The sequence below is a fragment of the Podarcis filfolensis genome (assembly GCF_964270895.1).
Source record: "Podarcis filfolensis genome assembly, chromosome: 6".
NCBI lineage: Eukaryota > Metazoa > Chordata > Lepidosauria > Squamata > Lacertidae > Podarcis > Podarcis filfolensis.
Genome location: NC_139609.1, coordinates 41,941,196 through 41,961,018, shown reverse-complemented (window position 1 = coordinate 41,961,018; position 19,823 = coordinate 41,941,196). Strand labels below are relative to the sequence as shown.

Genomic DNA, 19,823 nt, shown 5'->3' with positions numbered 1-19,823 from the left:
TCATAACCCATCATGAAAGCAGAAAAGGTCAGGGGAAAGGAAAAAAAAAAAAAGCTTGCAGGATGCAAGATGGGGAGAGGAGAGGAATCTATTCCGAAGAACTGTCTTCTTGCAAAGCAGAGAGCGGCTCCAGAAGATTTGTTATGTCCCAGTCACAAAGTTTTGTGGTGTTTGGGTTTCTTTAACAGAAAAAAAGCAAGAAAGGAGAGAGCAAAAGTGAGCAACCAAAAGAGTAAAGACGAAGAGTGGAAAGAAGAATAGGAGACTGGTTAGTTTTAGCAGAGAGACCGCTGGAAGGAGGGGAAAAAATAGTTGTGCAACCCTCTGGAACGGCTTCTTATAAAATCCGAAGAAAGTGAATTAAGATGGGGGAGAGGGGGGAGAGAGAGTCGCTCAAGTTTTAAATCTCACCCATGAAGAGGCAGAAGAGGTCGAGGCAAATGAGCAAAGCTTTCTTGCTGGGGCTTTTGCTGGGGTTGTTATTCAAGGCAGGGCTGCCGCCGTTCTTGCTCTCGGGAGCCATCGCCTTGTCGTACTTGTAGTTCTGCATGGCAGGCAGGGGAATCGCCTTTCCCAGCTGCGTCTCCTTCTCGCCGCTCGGGGGTCGCGCTGGGCCGGGAGCAGCAGGGCAATCCGGGCGCCGAGGCTGGGGCTGCTCGCTGCCTGCTCACGTCGGAAGAGCGAGCAGGAGGAAGGGGATTTGCAGGCGGCTGCAGACTTTTGTCCTTGTGGCTGCCTCGGCCAGGACCCTTCGGCGTCCGCAAGGAAGTTTTTCTCCTCTTCTCAAGCAGCAGAAAGCGCGCGAGTAGCAGCTCCCTCGTCGGCTGCGAAGACCATGCAAAAAGAGCACAACACGGAGGGAAGCGAAAGTTTTTAAAAAGTTGGGAAAGTTTGGCGCAGCGTGATCAGGAATCCAACCAATCCCGGCTGGCGGCAGGAGCGGAGCTTGCAACTCGGCCAGTCCCTTGCCAATGAATGGGGAGAGAGAGACAAGCAACTTGCACACCCGGCCGCGTCGAAAGTCAGTCTCCGGCTGAGCTTGTGTGATCCGACGGGGTTACTTCTGCACTTTTAATTCCTCTGATCCTTTTCCACTCCTCTCTCTTTCCCCTCTTTTTTTAAAGGTTGCTACGGGCTATCCAAGTACAACCCCCTTCCTGAAACTGACATATACATATGATAATTAACCCCACATCCCCCCCCTCCAGGATGGAAAGAAGCAAGAAAATCCTCCATACCCCTAGCGCCCCTTGCGTTCAAAACAAGCCTGCTGAGCTCAGTGAGGACGCAAATCTTGCTAAGGTTGGGTTTCTCTCTGACGATGCCCTCTCTTCCTCTCTCTCCCCCCGCCCTCGCCCTCCCCACACCCAGTCTTTGCTTGGAAGCAAAGCTGGAAAAGTTTGCTTTGAAAACTTCCGCTGCCTTTTGGTATATCCTGGACGGAGCGTGGGATTTAATTCTTAGTGGGCTCCTGCAGATAACACTCTTCGGAGCCTTAAGAGCGAAACAAAGTTTGCGAGAATATCGGGTTTAGTAGGACTCAGCCCTGTTTTTCATAGAGCTCATCCCCGGGACATATATGAGCCTCTGAGCATGTGCAGAATTCCGTTCCCTGACCACTACAGCCAATCTGCAGGCACACACAACACACACACATATCTGGGATTTTAAGGTGAAGGAATTTCTCTTGAGAGGGGAAGACTTTTAGACCAACTCACTAACCCTGTCTTTAGAAATTGACCTCTAAGCATAGTATAGCTGCCAATTTGTGAAGATATGCCGGTTATGGTCTATTCCAAAATCATGGGGTTAGCTGCACAAAATTCATGTGATTCGTGACTCATAATTTTCAGATACAGTATGCAGTTAGTTTTTGCCTCCTTGCTTAGGAGAATGCTCTTTGTCTATGGCATTGTAAACTCTTGCATGGGTTATAGTTCCCTTATCCATCCCTCTTTTTATTTTCCACCTAAGAGTTTATCTTGCTAAATGAGGAGGGCCAGGACATGGGCATAGCCAGGATTTTTGTTGGGGGGGCAGGCTTTTGGTAGGGGGCGGCAGAACCTCAGATTTGTATTGATTTTGATTAACTTGGGGGGCAACTGGAAGAAGTGGCTGTTCAGTATGGTTTAGCAATAAGGATGAAGCCACTTGGGAGATTGATGCTCAACACTTTCCCTGCCTGCCTTTCTGACACTCTAGATTCCCATCCCTCCAATGGCACCCTGCGGCAAGTGATCAAAACATGGGTAAACATACAGTGTTGGTCCGTGATAGTGCACAGGCACCTCATTTGTGGAACTCCTTGTCCCAAGAAATTAGATTATTGTGCTCTTTGTTTAAGTCCCACCAGCAACTGAACACTTGCCCTGGGCATACCAACATAAAGTTAAGTCCATTCAGGGCAGAAATGGTCCTGGGTCTTTTGCACCGCCACATATCTCTTGCCCCTTCCCCTCTTTTCAAACCATTTTTTTCTTTACTAACAGAGTGGCTACGTGCACTGTAAAGTACAGTCCTGATGAGACCCCAGCCATTTGTTGTCTTAATTTGTCTGGAGATAAATTGTGTCATGGGCCCGAGCACGAAGTCTATTAAGCAATGCCCCTGCGTACAAGTGAGGTCACATTGACAAGTAGCAACTGTCTTCAGTTTAAGTCATTCTGTGGCATGAGTCACAGAACAAAGTTCTTGTGAGTAGCTTTGGGAAATTCAACAGATAAAGCACGCACGGCCACACAATCGCCCCCTAAAGAGCCAGTGTGGTGTAGTGGTTAAGAGCAATAGACTCGTAATCTGGGGAACCGGGTTCGGGTCTCCGCTCCTCCACATGCAGCTGCTGGGTTACCTTGGGCCAGTCACACTTCTCTGAAGTCTCTCAGCCCCACTCACCTCACAAAGTGTTTGTTGTGGGGGAGAAAGGGAAAGGAGAATGTTAGCCACTTTGAGACTCCTTTGGGTAGTGATAAAGCAGGATATCAAATCCAAACTCCTCCTCTTCTTCTAAAACTCTCTCCCCACTTTCCTTTTCCTGAAGGCTTTCCTGTTCCTTTAAAAGCTGGCCATCAGAAGTCCAGCTGCTGTGTACTTCTGAGATATTTTACCTTCCCTTCCCCCACACTTCTCAAACCATGGGTGTAGCCAAGTTGTTTTGTTAGGGGCAGACTTTTGTTGGGGGGGGCAGAACATCAGATTTGTATTGATTGGGGGGGAGCAGCTGCCCCCCCGGCTATGCCCATGTCTCAAACTATTTGTACTCATCTCTTGTTTCTTCTTCCCATCTCCCTTAATACCTAACTTTTCTCAGCCTACATGAGCAGCAGTGAGGAATTTGTGCATTTATTTATTTATTCATATTTCTAAACAGCTTAATATTTTAAAAATCTTTAAATGGTATACAAAACCCTCAGTAAAACAGTATAATGAAAACACAGATACAAGCATAAAAACAGTAGAACAATATTATATCTTTTATTTTTTAATAAACAGTTTGAGAGAGAGGGAGAGCCACAATAACCTCTTAAAGTATCTGTAGCTGGCCTGCCACCATCCTTCTGAGCACCTTATCCCCAAAATGGAGTGTTTTTGGATGAACGGTAGTTGTTAAGTACTCAGGGTCCACACAGAGCTTTTATTTGTAGGAGTGGCCACATCGCTATTTCTTTAAAGGTGCCAGGTGCCAACCAATCCCTTGAGCTTTCAAACTAAGCCTTGGTCTGTGAGAATCCTGCCTAGCAATAGCAAGGTTCCAAACAACAACCAGAAATGGTTGCATGGCCACAGCAGAGTAAGAGTCTCATACGGCTACCACTGTTACACGACTCCTGGGTAAAAATCTTATACTAAGTGTTCCCCTTTGACCTAAAGTAAAGGCCCGCTTCTTAAAACATGCAGGACAAACTGGGAAATGTTTTCAGAAAAACCACCTCAGCAAAGTCGATGGAAGAAGAACACACAGCACCTGTCAACGTGCCAGAGTCTCTCATCAAACATTTAACTTGATCAAAATCTTTTGTATCCCTAATTCAGCACAGACCGCCCTCAAGCCTTCCTCTCCTACAATGCCAAATTTCAAGTCAATTGGCTGAGCCTTTTTCGAACTCTAAGCCATAGAACATACTGCCCCAGACCCCATTTCTCATTATAATGGTGAAATGTAATTCAGATGACTTGCCCAGGGCTGGCCCAAAACAGTCTGGCATCACCCTCCCCGCCAGGGAAGTTGGGGTGAGTGAAGATCTACATCAGAAACAAGGGTGGGGGAAATAAAGATTTACCTCAGAATCTTCTACCCCTGTGGTTCTCCAGCCACCTGAGGTGGTCTTCTCACCTTGCCTTATGGGTGGGTCGGCCTTGACTCGCCCTTAACAAGAGGACCACAACTGGGATACCTTGTAAATACCTTGTAAATGCTGCATGAATGATTGATTATTATAACAGTGGGGTTATTAACAAGAACACTTCCCTAATGTTGTGAAAGCTTGAGACTGTTAATATGTGATTTATTTATTTATCTTTTGTCCTGGAACAGTTTTTATCAGTTATTGGGAAATTACAGAGATTTTTTTGAATTTTTTTAAAAATCCCCTTATCATTATATTCACTCTGCTTCCGTGTAACTGACCACTTATGTGTTGGCTTTGAATTTTTAAGGAATACAACTGTTTGCATCATTGGTACAGGAATGGGGGATTTTCTCACCACAAGCCTAAATAAATAAATAGTGTGGGTTTTTCCATGAACCAACCTTTTCTGCATGAGCCAACCTTATAAGTGCCAAAGATGTGCACAGACCAACCTTCCTTGAGTTGGGGCCTTTCAGATACTGAAGGACAGCAACTCCCTTTGCTTCTGACCATTGGCTATGCTGGCTGGGCAGTGCTGGATTAAACCCTGTGGAGGCCCCTAGGCAGTCAAAATCTTAGAGGGGCCCTTGTGTGCGTGCTCTAGTGGGATAACATTGAACTAAGAAAACTTGATTGTAATTTTCTTTCATGATCAAATCAATATTATTTCAACCCTTTGTTGCAGGTCCCCTAAAAGGCATGGGCTCCATAGGCCAGTGCCTACTCTGGTAATCCGGCACTGGGGCTGGGGCTGATGGGAGCTGGGCTTCAAGGCAGCTGGAGCTATCAAGTTGGGGAAGACAGATACTGCCATGTTATTGTTGTTGTTGTCATCGTCATAAATGACCATGTTTCTAAACTGCTAAAACTTGGAATTTCAGAATTCAGCACAAATTAGAGAGGTAACTCCAAGTAACCAGGGAAATCAGAACATCCTGCGCTAGCCAGACAGATACTGTGGTACCTCGGGTTAAGTACTTAATTCGTTCCGGAGGTCCGTTCTTAACCTTAAACTGTTCTTAACCCGAAACACCACTTTAGCTAATGGGGCCTCCTGCTGCTGCCGCGCTGTCACCGCACGATTTCTGTTCTCATCCTGAAGCAAAGTTCTTAACCCAAGGTACTATTTCTGGGTTAGCAGAGTCTGTAACCTGAAGTGTATGTAACCCGAGGTACCGCTGTACAGTAGTTATGGAAGCTCCAGGATGAGGTATGTCAGATGGTTTGCATAATGTAGTATGTGTTGGTGCAATCATTAATATTGGCATTGATCTGTATGTACTCAAATTCACACACAGGTTTTGTGTGCCTGCGGAGAGATCTGCCTTCATTCAAAAAGATCAGCCCTTTTCATTGAAATGAATGGGAAAGGCTTGTGGATCATGAATATACTGGATCAGGCCACTCCTTTTCATGCATACTTGGAGAATATGGATGTGACTAACTTTGGGACTAAAACTGTAGTCTGTAGGTAGAGGAAAGGATTTAGAGATCCACTTTGCTGGATTGTCCAGTTGGCGCTGCCCCTTAAGGAATTGTGGGTATGGGATCATAGAGTTGGAAGGGGTCATGAGATCTAGTCCAACTCCCTGCAATGCAGGAATCTTTTGCCCTATGTGGGTCTCAGACTCATGACCCTGAGATTAAGAGGCTCATCTTGAACCAGCAGAGCTATCTATGGTGATTCATATTTGACTTCCAGATGTTCCAGCTTCTGCCAATTCTGGTACTTAAAGCAGTGATAGGTTACATTCAATTGCCTTTTTATTATGTTTTGTTTAAAAACTCTTATTATGATCACAACAACGGGAAAAGAAGTGGTTTACCTGTCCTTGAAGAGGAAAAAACCAAAGCCGACAAAGGAAGTTGTGATGCTTGCATTTGCAAAAACTCTTTGGGAATGCAAAGTCCAGTTCAACTGAGAAATTTAAAATGCACAAACTCAAAAAGTATAATTATGTCTTTAGAGAACAGAACAGAATCCTGCAGTGATTTTATGCACCCTTGTGTCAATACACAGGGAAAAGCCCCCCCCCCATACGAACGAGAGTTGCTCACACACAAATGATTCTATACCATCTTGTATTTAAGCATCATTAATGTGAAAGTGAGTTGGGCAAGAGTTCTAGGGAAACACCAGTGATTGACCCTTTTTCCTCCCTGCAGAAAAAACCCCTCTTTATGTCAGGAAATATTTGTAAAGAATTAAGGGTGATATTTAATATTAGTCACACTCATATCCAACATTAGTCATAGTCACAGAAGACCCATGGATTTCATTGAGTCTGCTATGGGTATGACTAATATTAATGTCTTCTCTGGCTCTATATAGCCCTTCTCTCGTGCATATGCTCACCCACCCTGTTTTACACAATTCTCTATCACAGCGATGACTGACATATGTCTGCCACTGAAAAACAGCTGTCTGGTGCCAACTCCTGACCCTCCTCCCTTTCTGTCTAGTAAAATGCAACAAATCCCATGTAGCTCTCTGTCATCCATTCATTGCATATATTTTGCCGCCAAAATATAACAATGCATGTTTGCTAAATAAGAATATGAAGGGGTGGAGAGTTCAAGATGACTAAAGAGGGCACTGTGTGATGTCACTTCCCTTGAGTTTTCTGGCCTGGAAAAAGACAAAATGGGTTTAAGCCTTTCTACTTCCCCCTACCTCAGAAATCACTCTCTTACCACAGCCTGTATTAATTGTAATAAGACTACTACATAGCCTAGTCCCAAAGTTTCCACTTCAATACTGCAAGAGATGGCGTTTTAAACACTGTTAACTAAGTTTAAATGTTCTGCTCACATATGTGAGTAATGAGAAAGAAAAATTGTAAAATATATCCTATCCTGCCTATAAAATCCACCCAACGCCAACGAAGTTACCCAGTTTGACTCAGGATTCATCCTAATCTGATGGACAAGTCATCTAGGGGACCATCATGCTTTCAGAACTTAAGGCAGGGTGGCACTGAATCTGTATAAACACTACAATAGCTCAGTGGAGAAACAATGAGCTTTTCCGTGTTTATTTCACTCATGTCCCATCTCTCCCTTTGCCACAGCTTGATGGAATGGCTGCTGTTAGATAACTGAGCGAGAGAGGACAGAGCCCAATGGAATGTCAATAGAGTGGTTCTGCAGATCCATTTCTCCTTCACTCATTTCTGGTATGGAGTACTATTTCTTGTTTTTAAAAATAAAATAAAAATCTTACTATCAAGGAAATAAGAGATTGTTGGGAAAGAAGGGACTTGAACGTAAGGAAGCAGCTGCTGCCACTCTTCCATATGTCTTTCTGTGCCATAGCATGTTCATACATGAAAATATTGTTCTCCGATCCACATGGCAGGCTCTGAATTTCTGCTGGGCTTGCATTCCCTTTGAAGTTAATGCAAGTTTCACCCTTGTCAGCAAAGCCAAGGTCCACCATGTCTGAAAGAATGGGGCGGACGTCCTCTACCTAAGAGTCAATCCTGCATCGCACTGGATGTTAGGTGAGTGACAGTCCACAACTAATTCTGAATCAAAGGTTAGGGCTCCCTTTGAGTTGAGGCTTCCATTTGTATTTGTCCTGGATTCTTATTGAAACAATGCCCTCCTCTCCCTTTCTACAGAAAACAACAGAAAAATGGAGGGATCTGATCACAAACGAATACCTACTTTCTTGGGAGTCTACTCTGAGTAAGTCAAACGCTGGATTCAATCCTTAGTTCTTAATGCCTATTTGAAGATATTCTGGGATGCAGCCTGCTATAGAATTATAGAATCAAGGTGATGAACCATTTATATAATTTATGAATCATTTCTTCTGCGGCATCTCAAAGCGATTTGCAATACAATGATGAAAATATCTAATGCAGTTAGACAAAACCAACAGAATTACATATAAAACAATTAGCTGGAAGAGAAAAGCCTTCAACAGGTGTCATAAAGGCAAAAGAGATGTGGTGTGGTGGCCCATGGGATCATATTCCACAATTGTGGGACCACAGACAGAAAAACAAAACTCTAAGCCCATGCCTAACTTCTGTCACTAGTGGGCATCTCAACAGAGCTTCCAAACAGTCTTCAAGTTACAGCCTGACGTATATGAAAGTATGTTGTCCTTTAACTAATCTGGTTGCAACGATTTAGGGATTAGAAAGCCATTACTACCAGCACATTAAATTAGGACCAGAAGGACACGGGCAAGCTGTTGCCATTGCTGGTTAAAATCTGCTTTGGGGGGAACCCAGAAGAGATTTAGGACCCACGGGAGAGGATTTTCCATTGTATAAGAAGGAATCCTTGTGCTGTTGGCACAGTTTGCTTAAACCCAAAATGTTTAATCCAGTTGCTGTTTTCATTGGGATGTACGTCTTCTGCTGTGGCTACTGGCCCAGTAAGTGGGCAGTTGATCAGACCCTCTGCAGTCCCAATCTCATTAGTAAGTAAAATCCTATGGAACTCGGTAGTATTTGCTTGGACATAAACAGAATGTGTGGGACCATGCTGCACGGCTGTAACCCTAGGCAAACTTACATGGAGCAAAGGCTTGTGAAGAAAGTGGGACTCGCAGCATGGTTGTGTTTACTCAGAAGTAAGTCCCGCAGTCCAGTAGGAATTACTACCCAATTAGCATTAAATCTGAGTGAATTTGGATAGGATTAGAGATATACAATCATGCCTGGACAAATCAATCCAATTTTCACTTGTTCAAATCTGCCCTTTTTAACGGAAGCTGTTACTTCACATGCTCAGAAATTGCATACAAGATTTAGTATCCTCTAAGCAAGCAGCATAATTTTTTGAATTATGGTGCTGGAGGAGACTCTTGAGAGTCCCATGGACTGCAAGAAGATCCAATCTATCCATTCTTAAGGAAATCAGCCCTGAGTGCTCACTGGAAGGACAGATCGTGAAGCTGAAGCTCCAATACTTTGGCCACCTCATGAGAAGAGAAGACTCCCTGGAAAAGAACCTGATGTTGGGAAAGATGGAGGGCACAAGGAGAAGGGGACGACAGAGGACGAGATGGTTGGATAGTGTTCTCGAAGCTACCAGCATGAGTTTGACCAAACTGCGGGAGGCAGTAGAAGACAGAAATGCCTGGCGTGCTCTAGTCCATGGGGTCACGAAGAGTCGGACATGACTAAACGACTAAACAACAACGAACAACAAAGCAGCATTAGGGAACCTGTGGCCCTCTGGATATTGTTAGATGAAAGCCCCTATCATCCCCAATCATTGATTGCACTGACTGATGGGGATTGTAGTCCAACAACACCTAGAGACCTGCAGTTTTCCTTTCTCTGTTCTAGGGAGGCCAGACTTGCAAGGAATATCTTTGTCTGCCATCTTCTGAAGTCGCATCGATAGAACAGCACCCAGATGCCAATGCTGTCCTCTCTCTCCTCAAAAAACCTGAAATAACATTTTACTGGTTTCCTTTGTACATTTTATTTTTAAAGTTTGTCGAAGTGCAGCAAAGCACACCTATTGTTACCAGAAAGATAGCCAAGCTGCCTGTGGGATTAGCAATGTGAAAAATGACTCTTCATAAATAGTTAGGTAATTGGAAAGTTATTGAGCTGTTTCCCTGATAATCCGCCTGACAAAGTGAATCAGATTTGATTCCACTTTCTTAGAGGGTTGAGGTTTCTGCATTTTCAAACAGAAGCAGATGCTACCATCTAGTGTCTTCGGCAGGTATTGCAATCAAACAAAATGTTAAGGGTTTTCAAACATATGGCACCTCATCTTGTAAAATGTATTATGCTTTTTTATGCCAGTACAATGGTGTGCTCAGGTTTTCAGTGCTATGTGATACTGTGTTTTCTGTCTGTATCCTTCTGATTAAAAACAAACTCCAGATGAGCGGCTTCATGTGCATATCAAACCCACGTCTTGAAATCTCAGCAGGTTGTGTGTGTGTGAATCTGCATGTGTAAACTGTTGTACACAGTACAGCACATCTACACACACCAATCAGGGAAAAGCAGGGCGAGAGCTTTAAGTGAAGAACAGGAAAGAATATTTGGGATGTAGGCAGTTGTGTGTGGAGTTCCTGGTACATGTCAGTGGTGAGGAACCAAATCTGGACTCCCATCAGCCCCAACCAGCATACCTATTGGTTAGAGATGGTGGGAGTTGTAGCCCAATAACACCTGGGGAAGGGTACACGGGTTTGCCGTCCCTGCTACAGACAATCTTCAAGCTGCATTGATAAAATAGAAAGCTGTTCCTCTTTGCTGCTCAAGCATGAGATAATACTGGGAAAAGTGAAGAATCTTTTCACCTCCAAAAAATGTAAGGGCATCAGACTATAACCTGTAAAACTATCCGCATTTGTTATTATTAATAAAAAAAGCAAGTATTGTTCTTGATCCTTTCTCAGCTCCATCACCTACTCTCAGTCCCTGCCTGCTGAGGTGTCCGTTCATTTCAACAGATGAGAGGGATGTTGACAGGGCCAGAGGAGAAGTGGGCCAGATAATGAAACCTTCACATGTTTATTCATGACTTTAGGATTCTAAACGAGAGGTGTCAGTTCCTAGGTGTGGCAACACTCACATGAATGTGAGCCTCCTGCTTTGAAAGCCATTGAAATAGTAAATAATAGTTGGCATTCAATCAAGGGTGGGGAAACCGTGGCCCTCCAGATATTAGAATCATAGAATTGTAGAGTTGGAAGGGTCTCTGAGTGCTATCTAGTCCAACCCGCTGCAATGCAGGAATCTCAGCTGAATCATCCCTGACAGATGGGCCACCCAATCTTTCCTTAAAAACCTCCAAGGAAAGCGAGTCCACAATCTCCTGAGGGAGTCTGTTTCATGGTCAAACAATTCTTACTGTCAGAATGTTCTTCCCGGTGTTTAGCTGGAATCTTTTTTGAACTTGAAGCCATTGGTTTGTGTCCTACTCTCCAGAACAGGAGAAAACAAGCTTGCTCCATCTTCCATGTGACAGCCCTTGAGTTACTGGAAGATGTCTATCATATATTCTCTTAGTCTCCTCTTTTCCAAGCTATGGCTCCTATCATCCCTGAATATTAGGCAGGCTGGCTGGGGGTGTTGGGAGCTGGGAATCCCCAAAACCTCTAGAGGACTGCAAATTCCCTACCCTGCCCTTAAATAATCTCTTGCCATTTTCCCTAGCCTAGTGCTTCTAAATTCTGTTTGATTCAAATCCTCACACTCAAGCTAGACTAGGGTTAAAATATATTTATTTTGGCAAATGTGTGGTTGGAGCATAGCTTTTGAGTATCTGGGAAAGGTTGATTTGTTATATATATATAACAGCAGACTTTAACAGTAGGTCTTAGCAGTTCTTCATAAATGCAGACTTAAATCACCTAAAGTTATATATACAACTTGAGCTTCAACGTTGATAGAAAGATGGGATATAAAAGTTGAAATTATTATCTTGTGGCTTCCAAAATGGCTTAACTGTCAAATGTAAGTGTCTGGAGCAAAATTAGAGTAAGTGTGGCAGGCTATTAAGTAAAGCAAAAAGGAGAGTAATTATTAGACATTCCAGCAGAAGATAAACAACAGTATTTCAAAATCACAACATTGCCATATGTATATATTTTCAAACTCTTTTTCATGTGGCTATCGCTCACCTTAGAGAGCTGTGTGTATACTACCCTATGTGTTATGTACACAAAGCAGGCATTTTTGGAGTAAGCTGGCAATGAAAGAAATAGTATGTGTGCAAGAGTCTATATAAAGGCTGGTAAATTCCGACTTTGTGCTACAGGCTGGCCGGTTTCCAGGAGTAAAGTTTGGAAAGCGAGTAAAGTGGGATGCGGAGGCCGCATTTTCAGGTCACTGTAAGGATAGCCTGGTACCTTGCAATCTTGCCAGGGAATTGTTTGAAAACAGACTTTACTGGAGGGCTGTAGCTCAGAGGTAGAGCATCTGCTGTGCATGTAGAAGGTTCAGTCCCTCACATTGGACAAGCAGGGCTGGGAATGTCTCCCGTATGAAACCCCGCTTGCCAGTCAGTGTACACCATACTGAGCTAGCTGGACCAAAGATCTGATTCAGTTCTGGATTACCAAATAGGCAGAGTAAGCCTTGGCCTATGGGCCGTCATGCCATTTAGGGGCCCCACAACAATGCATTAAAATAATATTGATTTTCTCTTGAAAGAAAATTCTAATCAAGATTTCTTAGTTCAATGTTATCCCACTAGAGCAAGCGCACATGAAAGCTCCAGATACAAAGCTTTCTTTGAGTTAGAGGGTTGTGCGTTCCTGCCGACTCCATATCCTAGTATAATATTTGAGATAATTTGCAAGGGAGCCTCTGAGATTTCGACTACCTAGGGACCTCCACAGGGTTTAATCCAGCACTGGTCTGACTTGGTATAAGGCAGCTTTTTAGTCCCTAATTAAAACATCAAACTGGCCAGTGCCAACACCTGCTAAAGGACATACAGTGGTACCTTGGGTTAAGTACTTAATTCGTTCCGGAGGCCCGTTCTTAACCTGAAACTGTTCTTAACCTGAAGCACCACTTTAGTTAATGGGGCCTCCTGCTGCTGCTGTGCCTCTGGAGCACGATTTCTGTTCTCATCCTGAAGCAAAGTTCTTAACCTGAGGTAATATTTCTGGGTTAGCGGAGTCTGTAACCTGAAGCATATGTAACCTGAAGCGTCTGTAACCCGAGGTACCACTGTACTCTCCAAGTGTCCCAATTTTCCAGAGACAGTCCCAGAATTACAAAAGCCATCCTGGCTTCTGATCTGATCCTGGAATGTCCTGATTTTCTCCACCAGTGCAGCTCAGATGCTCTACCACTAAGCTATGGCTCTCCCACAAAGCAGTGCTGCTTCACTAGTTACTTTCTACTGAAGGAATTTATATGTACAATATTTACACCAATAGGTCTTTAGGGTTTCTAAAGACTGCCCAATCCTGTGCTGACAATGCCACCTCCTCTATCAATTATTTGTACAGGGGCAGGAGACACAATGTTTAGGGGCAGGAACATGAGTGGTTTTAAATAGATGACCATACCCCATAGGAAGCTGTCAAAGAAAAGCAGAACAAGAATTGATTCTGGATGTTTAGCCTTCAAGACTCCAGAGCCCCAGTGTTCAGCTGACAGTCGCTCTGTGTGCAAAGCACCCAAGCTCTGACAAGCAGCTGATTGTTGAGGCTTGCAAGTGCAGATGGTCAGCTGATGGCTGCTGCAGGCAAAAACAGGCTACCTGACATCACTGCATGATTGACAGGTGGGCGACCCCAACCACCTGCCATGTTTGGTCTATGGCAGGTGCAGGGAGATAAGTATCTGGCCCACCAGCCAAATCCAACTCCCCAATCCTGGTGAAAAGAACTGCTGGAATCCTTTCCAATTCTTGAAGGGTTAACTCCTTTTCCAACTCCATGCTACTGAGGGCATGCAACCAAAACGCATGTGCCTCTGGCTGTGCTTTAAGAAGCCTGAGATTTAAAAGCATCCCCGAGTGAACTACATATCCCTGGTGTATTCCTCTAGTTATAGTGCCCACTGCAACCTGAGTCTGCAGAATTCTGATTTGTTAATTTCAGAACCAATGTTTCTACAGCACATTAGCATGTAATGTGTCTTCACAACCATTCCATCATGCAGCTCACTTTTATTTTTTAAACAGATGGGTGACATAATTAATAACAGCAAAAAAGAAAGAAAGAAAAGTTGAAGCATAGCCATTGCAAGAGTTTCACTTAAAACAGAACTCAGGAAAATAAGACTGTAGAAATACCATGAAAATGGTAGGCAGTAGTAACATAAATAGAAGAAAGTCAATCTTTGTGACAACCCACCCCTCCCCCTCCCCCTCTTATAAAGGCTCTTCTCAGCTTTTGTGCTGTAGTAGCAAATTGAGCTCCCCTATAGGTAATCTATTTTCCATGGTTGCACAACAGATGGTTTACTTTCCTCAAAAAGTCATTTGCCTCTGCTGTTCTCACTAGCAGACCTGACAACACATGTATCATTGGGGCTGAATAAATAGAGCAATGAAACAAATAATGACAGATATCTCCCCAAAACATAAAATGTTGGTTTACTGGAACCTCAGAGTAATGACCAGATAGATATTGAGATGGTTTTGTCTGCAATCTCAGTTCAGTAAAGGCCCTAGGTGGAGTGCTGTATGCTAGACTGTGGAAGTAACTCTCCAAGTTATGCATCTCTCTTGCAACATTGGGGTGGGGGGATGACGAGACTTGAATCAGTACTTTGCTATGTGATGCCTTAAAGGTAAAGGGACCCCTGGCCATTAGGTCCAGTCGTGGCTGACTCTGGGGTTGCGGCGCTCATCTCGCTTTATTGGCCAAGGGAGCCGGCGTACAGCATGACTAAGCCGCTTCTGGTGAACCAGAGCAGCGCACAGAAACGCTGTTTACCTTCCTGCTGGAGTGATACATATTTATCTACTTGCACTTTGATGTGCTTTCAAACTGCTAGGTTGGCAGGAGCAGGGACCGAGCAACGGGAGCTCACCCCGTCGCGGGGATTCAAACCGCCGACCTTCTGATCGGCAAGTCCTAGGCTCTGTGGTTTAACCCACAGCACCACCCGTGTCCCATGTTATGCCTTACCTTGGTCTTAAAAAATAAACCAGCCTATAGTTTGTACCTGCTTCGAGACCAGGTCAGTCTCCACCAACTATCTTTCCTAGTACTGCACATATGTGAGCTGTGATCTCCCATGCACACAAGCAGCAGGAAATTTTGGTAAGTTTTGATGTTTATAGAGAATTGTTGACTTCAGGGCAGAGTCAAAAAAGCAAACTGCCTCTAGGCTCAGACCTGGCATGAACCATCTCCACTGACAGCACTGCCCCCATCATATTTCCCCTTCCTTTAAAATTGATGTGGAAATGTGGAAAACTGAACTGAAAAAACTAAGACAGCAAGGGACAGATGTAGATAGTGCAGTCGGGCAAAAAGTGGGGGGGACAGGATGCATTATTCTGTTACATTAGGCATGCTTTTACAAATTAAATCCACCCAAAAAACTCTATTCAGGCTCTTTTAAATTATAGTGTGGGGGATGCTCCATCTAGTGTTCATCATTCATGGTTCAGTAACATGTTCACCATGATGCAAGTTTCAATGAGTCAAAGAATTCTATCAGAACACAAATGTTTGTCCAGAATTGCTGTACAGATGCTTGAGATAATCAAAGTGTATACTCATTTATCTCTGGAATGTCAGGACACATCAATCTTGTGCAGCATGAAGGCTGTGAATCCAGAGTGACACAGCTGTCCTTGACTTTGCAGTAAGACAAGTTGCTGTCTTTTAGTCCTCCTTAGTCACTCTTGCTTACAGGGGGGAAACAAAACAACCATCCTCTTTTTCCATTCATGTCAGCTAACACCAAGTGTCAGAGATAATAGGCTCTCCCTTTCCTATTAGGGCACAATAACTACACTGTCCAAATATACCCTGTTATGATTTATGAGCTGTTGAGGAGATAGACAGCCTGCTTCTTTAAAAAAAATCAATAGTCACCATCTTTTGAAGGGGAAAAAGGCATTAAATCAAGGAACCTTAATCAAATATTTCATTTATTATCATCAAGTGGCATTCACAGTGCAACCCTATGCAAGAAATCCCCTTGAGTTCAATGGTAGCCGGCTGTAGCAATATTCCCCAACCTGGTGCCCTCCTGATATTTCAGACTTCAGCTCCCAGCAACCCCAGCCAGGATAACTATGTTGGCTGGCATTGATGGTGTGATGATTAGGGCTAATGGGAGATATAGTACAAAACTATGGGAGAGCATCAAGCTGGGGAAGGTTGTTGTGTATAAAATAGGAAGCTTAGAATAGTAGCCAACAGAATTGTATTTTATATTCTATTTTGTAATTTTGTCGTCTTTGTAAGCTACCCAGGGTACATTTGTTGATGGGTGATCTTATTAAATACATGCATAGATATATAATGCCTGCAATCAAACTACATAAAATGTTCTTAATTTTTTTAAAAAATCATGCTAAGCAACCACAGGAGAGACAAGGCAGAACTGAGAAAGCAAGGGCATATAAACCTAGCACGGGAAAGTCAGACTGGAGGTAGAATTCATTGCAGACTGGGCTTTCAGTGAAATCTATCACAAGAAGACTGCAGCAGGATATAGGACAAATATAAGTTGCATGCCCTGAACTGGCAGGATGACGGGGAGTTGGAAGAGAAGGAAGAGGATCCTGGCATGGGGTTTAGCCGGGACTGAAACACACCGGGGCAAGCTGGGGACTGGGTTGGTGTAGGAAGTACTCATGGGGTGACAGAGGATGGTGAGGGGATGGAGGTCAATGCACAGGAACCAGAGAAGCAGGACCCATCACCAGAGCCAGAAGGGCCCCTGTCTCCACAAACACAGCAGGCTCTGAGGCATAGGGAGCAGCGAGAGGGGTTGCTTTAGGAGGCTGAGGCAGGCAAAGGTCCACAGCCCAGCTCCCTAGCTGGCCAGCTGGGGATCACTAGTTTGGTGAGGAGGTTTGTGATTCCTCAGTTTGAGTAGGCTCCAAACAGGTGAGGGTCACTTGCCTCATCAGGCCCAGATGCAGCAATCAGCTTGCAATGTACAAAAGGGCAGCTGAGCTGAGATGCTGTGTCTGCTCAACTGCCCGTTGGTGGTCCTCAGCTTGGATGAGCCAGGTTCTCTGCTGAACTTTGGACATGTGGATTGATCCTGGACTGGGGACTTGACATGTTGACTTGCCACCAAGTAGGCTAGGGTTTCGTTAAGCTGATAAACCAATGCACACACTTGTACATAATCTCTTTAGTGCATGTAGTTACTTTGTTGAGTTGTTCTTATTTAGGTATGTTTGTTTCAAATGGTTTAACAGGGTTCCTTTAAAAAAAATATCATTTTGCTATCCTATATGTACTATCGGTGATAAATCAAGCAACCTTTAAAAATAAAAAGTGGAAAACAGGAAACCAAGTTGTGTCATCACATGGTTTCTTCACTGTTGGAAAGATAATGTTGCGCTTGAGAAATCTTGCCTTGAAAACAGTGGTTTCTTGCACGTGGTTATTATTGATGCAGAGGGAAGAGTAATAATGTAGGTATCTGTTCCAAATCCTATAAGAGAAACCACAATTTTACTAAGAATTGATGCTACAATGTCTTCCAATGTAAGATAGTGAATACACTGTCATACAGAATAAAAGGTTGCTGGGAATTGTTTACATATGAAAACAATCTTCCCACCCATTTCCAGTCTGCTGAATGCCACTATATTCAACCTTTTTATTTAAAAAGCTAGTTTCTAGACTGCCATGTTTATTGCTTGCTTCTCTGCACCCCCTCCATTCACTTGAGCTGTGAAATATTCACTGAGGATTTAAACAGGCAACTAATGTTCTTTATATTGGCTGCTGTGAGAACAATCCTTTGAGGGGGTTGTGTTGATACCAGAAATAATGAGAACAATAGTAAGCATATTACTGTAAATTATACTTCAGTTTTCCTGTATTTTAAAAAAATATATTTGGAAGAAATCATTCAAAGAAATACTCGCATTGCAAAAACGCCTTATCCTTGAGTAAAAATAGCACAGCTATGGAGCGTCTCATGTGGGGCTTTCATTTTAATTAATATTTCAGAGCTGTTTCTTGCAGATGAAGAAAGTAAGGCTTCTATTCATAAAAATGCTGGCATTCTGCCACAAAAATGCTGCTTTATTGAGCAAAGAGGGAAAAGTTGGAATGTGTCTTTCCAGGAGGAATGCGTATTATTTTTATTTAATTCATAAATCCTTTTTCACCCCATTGACTAAAGGTGAGCTTTTTTTTTTAAAGAACTACTTCTGCTGAGAGGGTAAGGGGGAATGGCACTTAAAATAATCAGAAGAGAGACACTGCATTTAAAAGGGCTCATTAAAAAAAAGTTAATTTTTTTTACTACAGAAAGCAGTGTCACAATTGTGCTGAGGCAAAAAATGAAACAGATCGAGACAATTAACAGCTAACAAACAGTGATTTGAGTTGGCTAAATCAGCTTGAAATAGGGTGTTACAAGAAAATTGAATTTAGCATCACAAAAGAAAAAGAAAAAAGTTTAAATAAGGTAGGTGTGAACCAGTTAAGGTATGTTCACAAGCAGTGCTGGATTTACCTATAAGCTAAACAAGCTATAGCTTAGGGCCCCACTCTCTGGGGGCTCCCAAAAAAAAATTAAAGGGAAAACCTGGATGTACATTTCCAAAATATAAGATAAAAATAAAATAAAACCTACATACAGAAACAGTGTTTGGTGTTGTGTAGGCTCCTATGATGTAAGTAATGGGCCCCGCCTGCTAGCCTGCTCCCTAAAATATCACTGGTTTGCTCATTTCTACATCAATTACTTTGATAAAATACATATTTAGTTATGTGCAAATGGCTTTCGATACCTATTAGGTCCATAAATTACCGTATACATATATTCAACACAAAAAACAGTGACAATTTGTTGTTGACAAAGGACAGCTGGCCATATAAAGGGCCCCATTACCTTCAGTAACTTAGGGCTTCATCAAACCTAAATCTGGCCCTGTTCACAAGATTATTTCCTAAGAATATTCCCACCCCACTCCCTTTCTAAAACGCCTAAGATAGACATTGTACAAGACTTCCTGTACTTTCGGGGCAGATCTCTATTACAAATATTTATTGATTTTTATTACCAGTTTAACTGCAATGGCTTCCCTCAAAGAAACCCAGGAGTTGTCATTTGGCAAGAGGGCGGATAATTCTTTGTTGACAGCACCTCTCACAGAATGTCAGTCCGCAGGCCTCCCTGTGAAGAGGGAATGGCTATAAAACAGGTTTCAGTTTGTGGTGAACATGTGTGCTCCTTCTGACGCTTTTGTATTAATCCTAAAGAGAAGGAAATATGAGACAGTGCATGCTGTTTGAATGGGTGATAGTGGGTAGGGAATAAACACTTACCCTGCTCCCACAACTGTATTTTTAAAAATGTGGGAGAATTTTTTTGCTATAAACTTTTGGTGAAATGAAGTTGTCCCCCCCCCCAAAAAAAAAGCTCTTCAAAATTCTACTTTGCAAATTGTGATCTTGAATAGTCACTGGGCTTTCACTTAATATTTAGTCAATGTTGATACAAGAACATAGAGCATAAGATCTCTGCTGGACCAGATCAAAGGCTCATCTAGTCCAGCATCCTTTTTTTGTAAGAAATTTTTGTTAGTTTTCAATGACAGTCCAATAATAAGCATCATTATAGCAATACCAATTCATAATACAATTATGAATACCAATCATTCAAATACCAAATTATATAATTTAGTTAAGAGTGACCTCCCACGTGCTAGATTTGACGGTTTGATGATTTTATTTCTGCATCCCAAAATCTTATTAGTTTCAATTACATTCAGGTCATAATAGTAATCCCTTATACAACTGCAATATTAATATCGTAACTTCTATTTGTGTTGACACTTTAAATGATTTATAAAACTGAAAGTGAGGAA

At 42.9% G+C, this 19,823-nt stretch overlaps 1 protein-coding gene across 1 annotated transcript in view; it reads right to left on the bottom strand.

Moving 5' to 3' along the window:
- Window positions 1-1,105, bottom strand: part of PLPP3 (phospholipid phosphatase 3) — a 64,983-nt gene extending 63,878 nt beyond the window's left edge. The window contains exon 1 of the mRNA XM_083619388.1: window positions 412-1,105. Within this exon, the coding sequence (XP_083475514.1) occupies window positions 412-550 (139 nt within the window). The 5' untranslated portion in view covers window positions 551-1,105. The remainder of the gene's footprint in view (window positions 1-411) is intronic.
- Window positions 1,106-19,823: the final 18,718 nt, after the last annotated feature.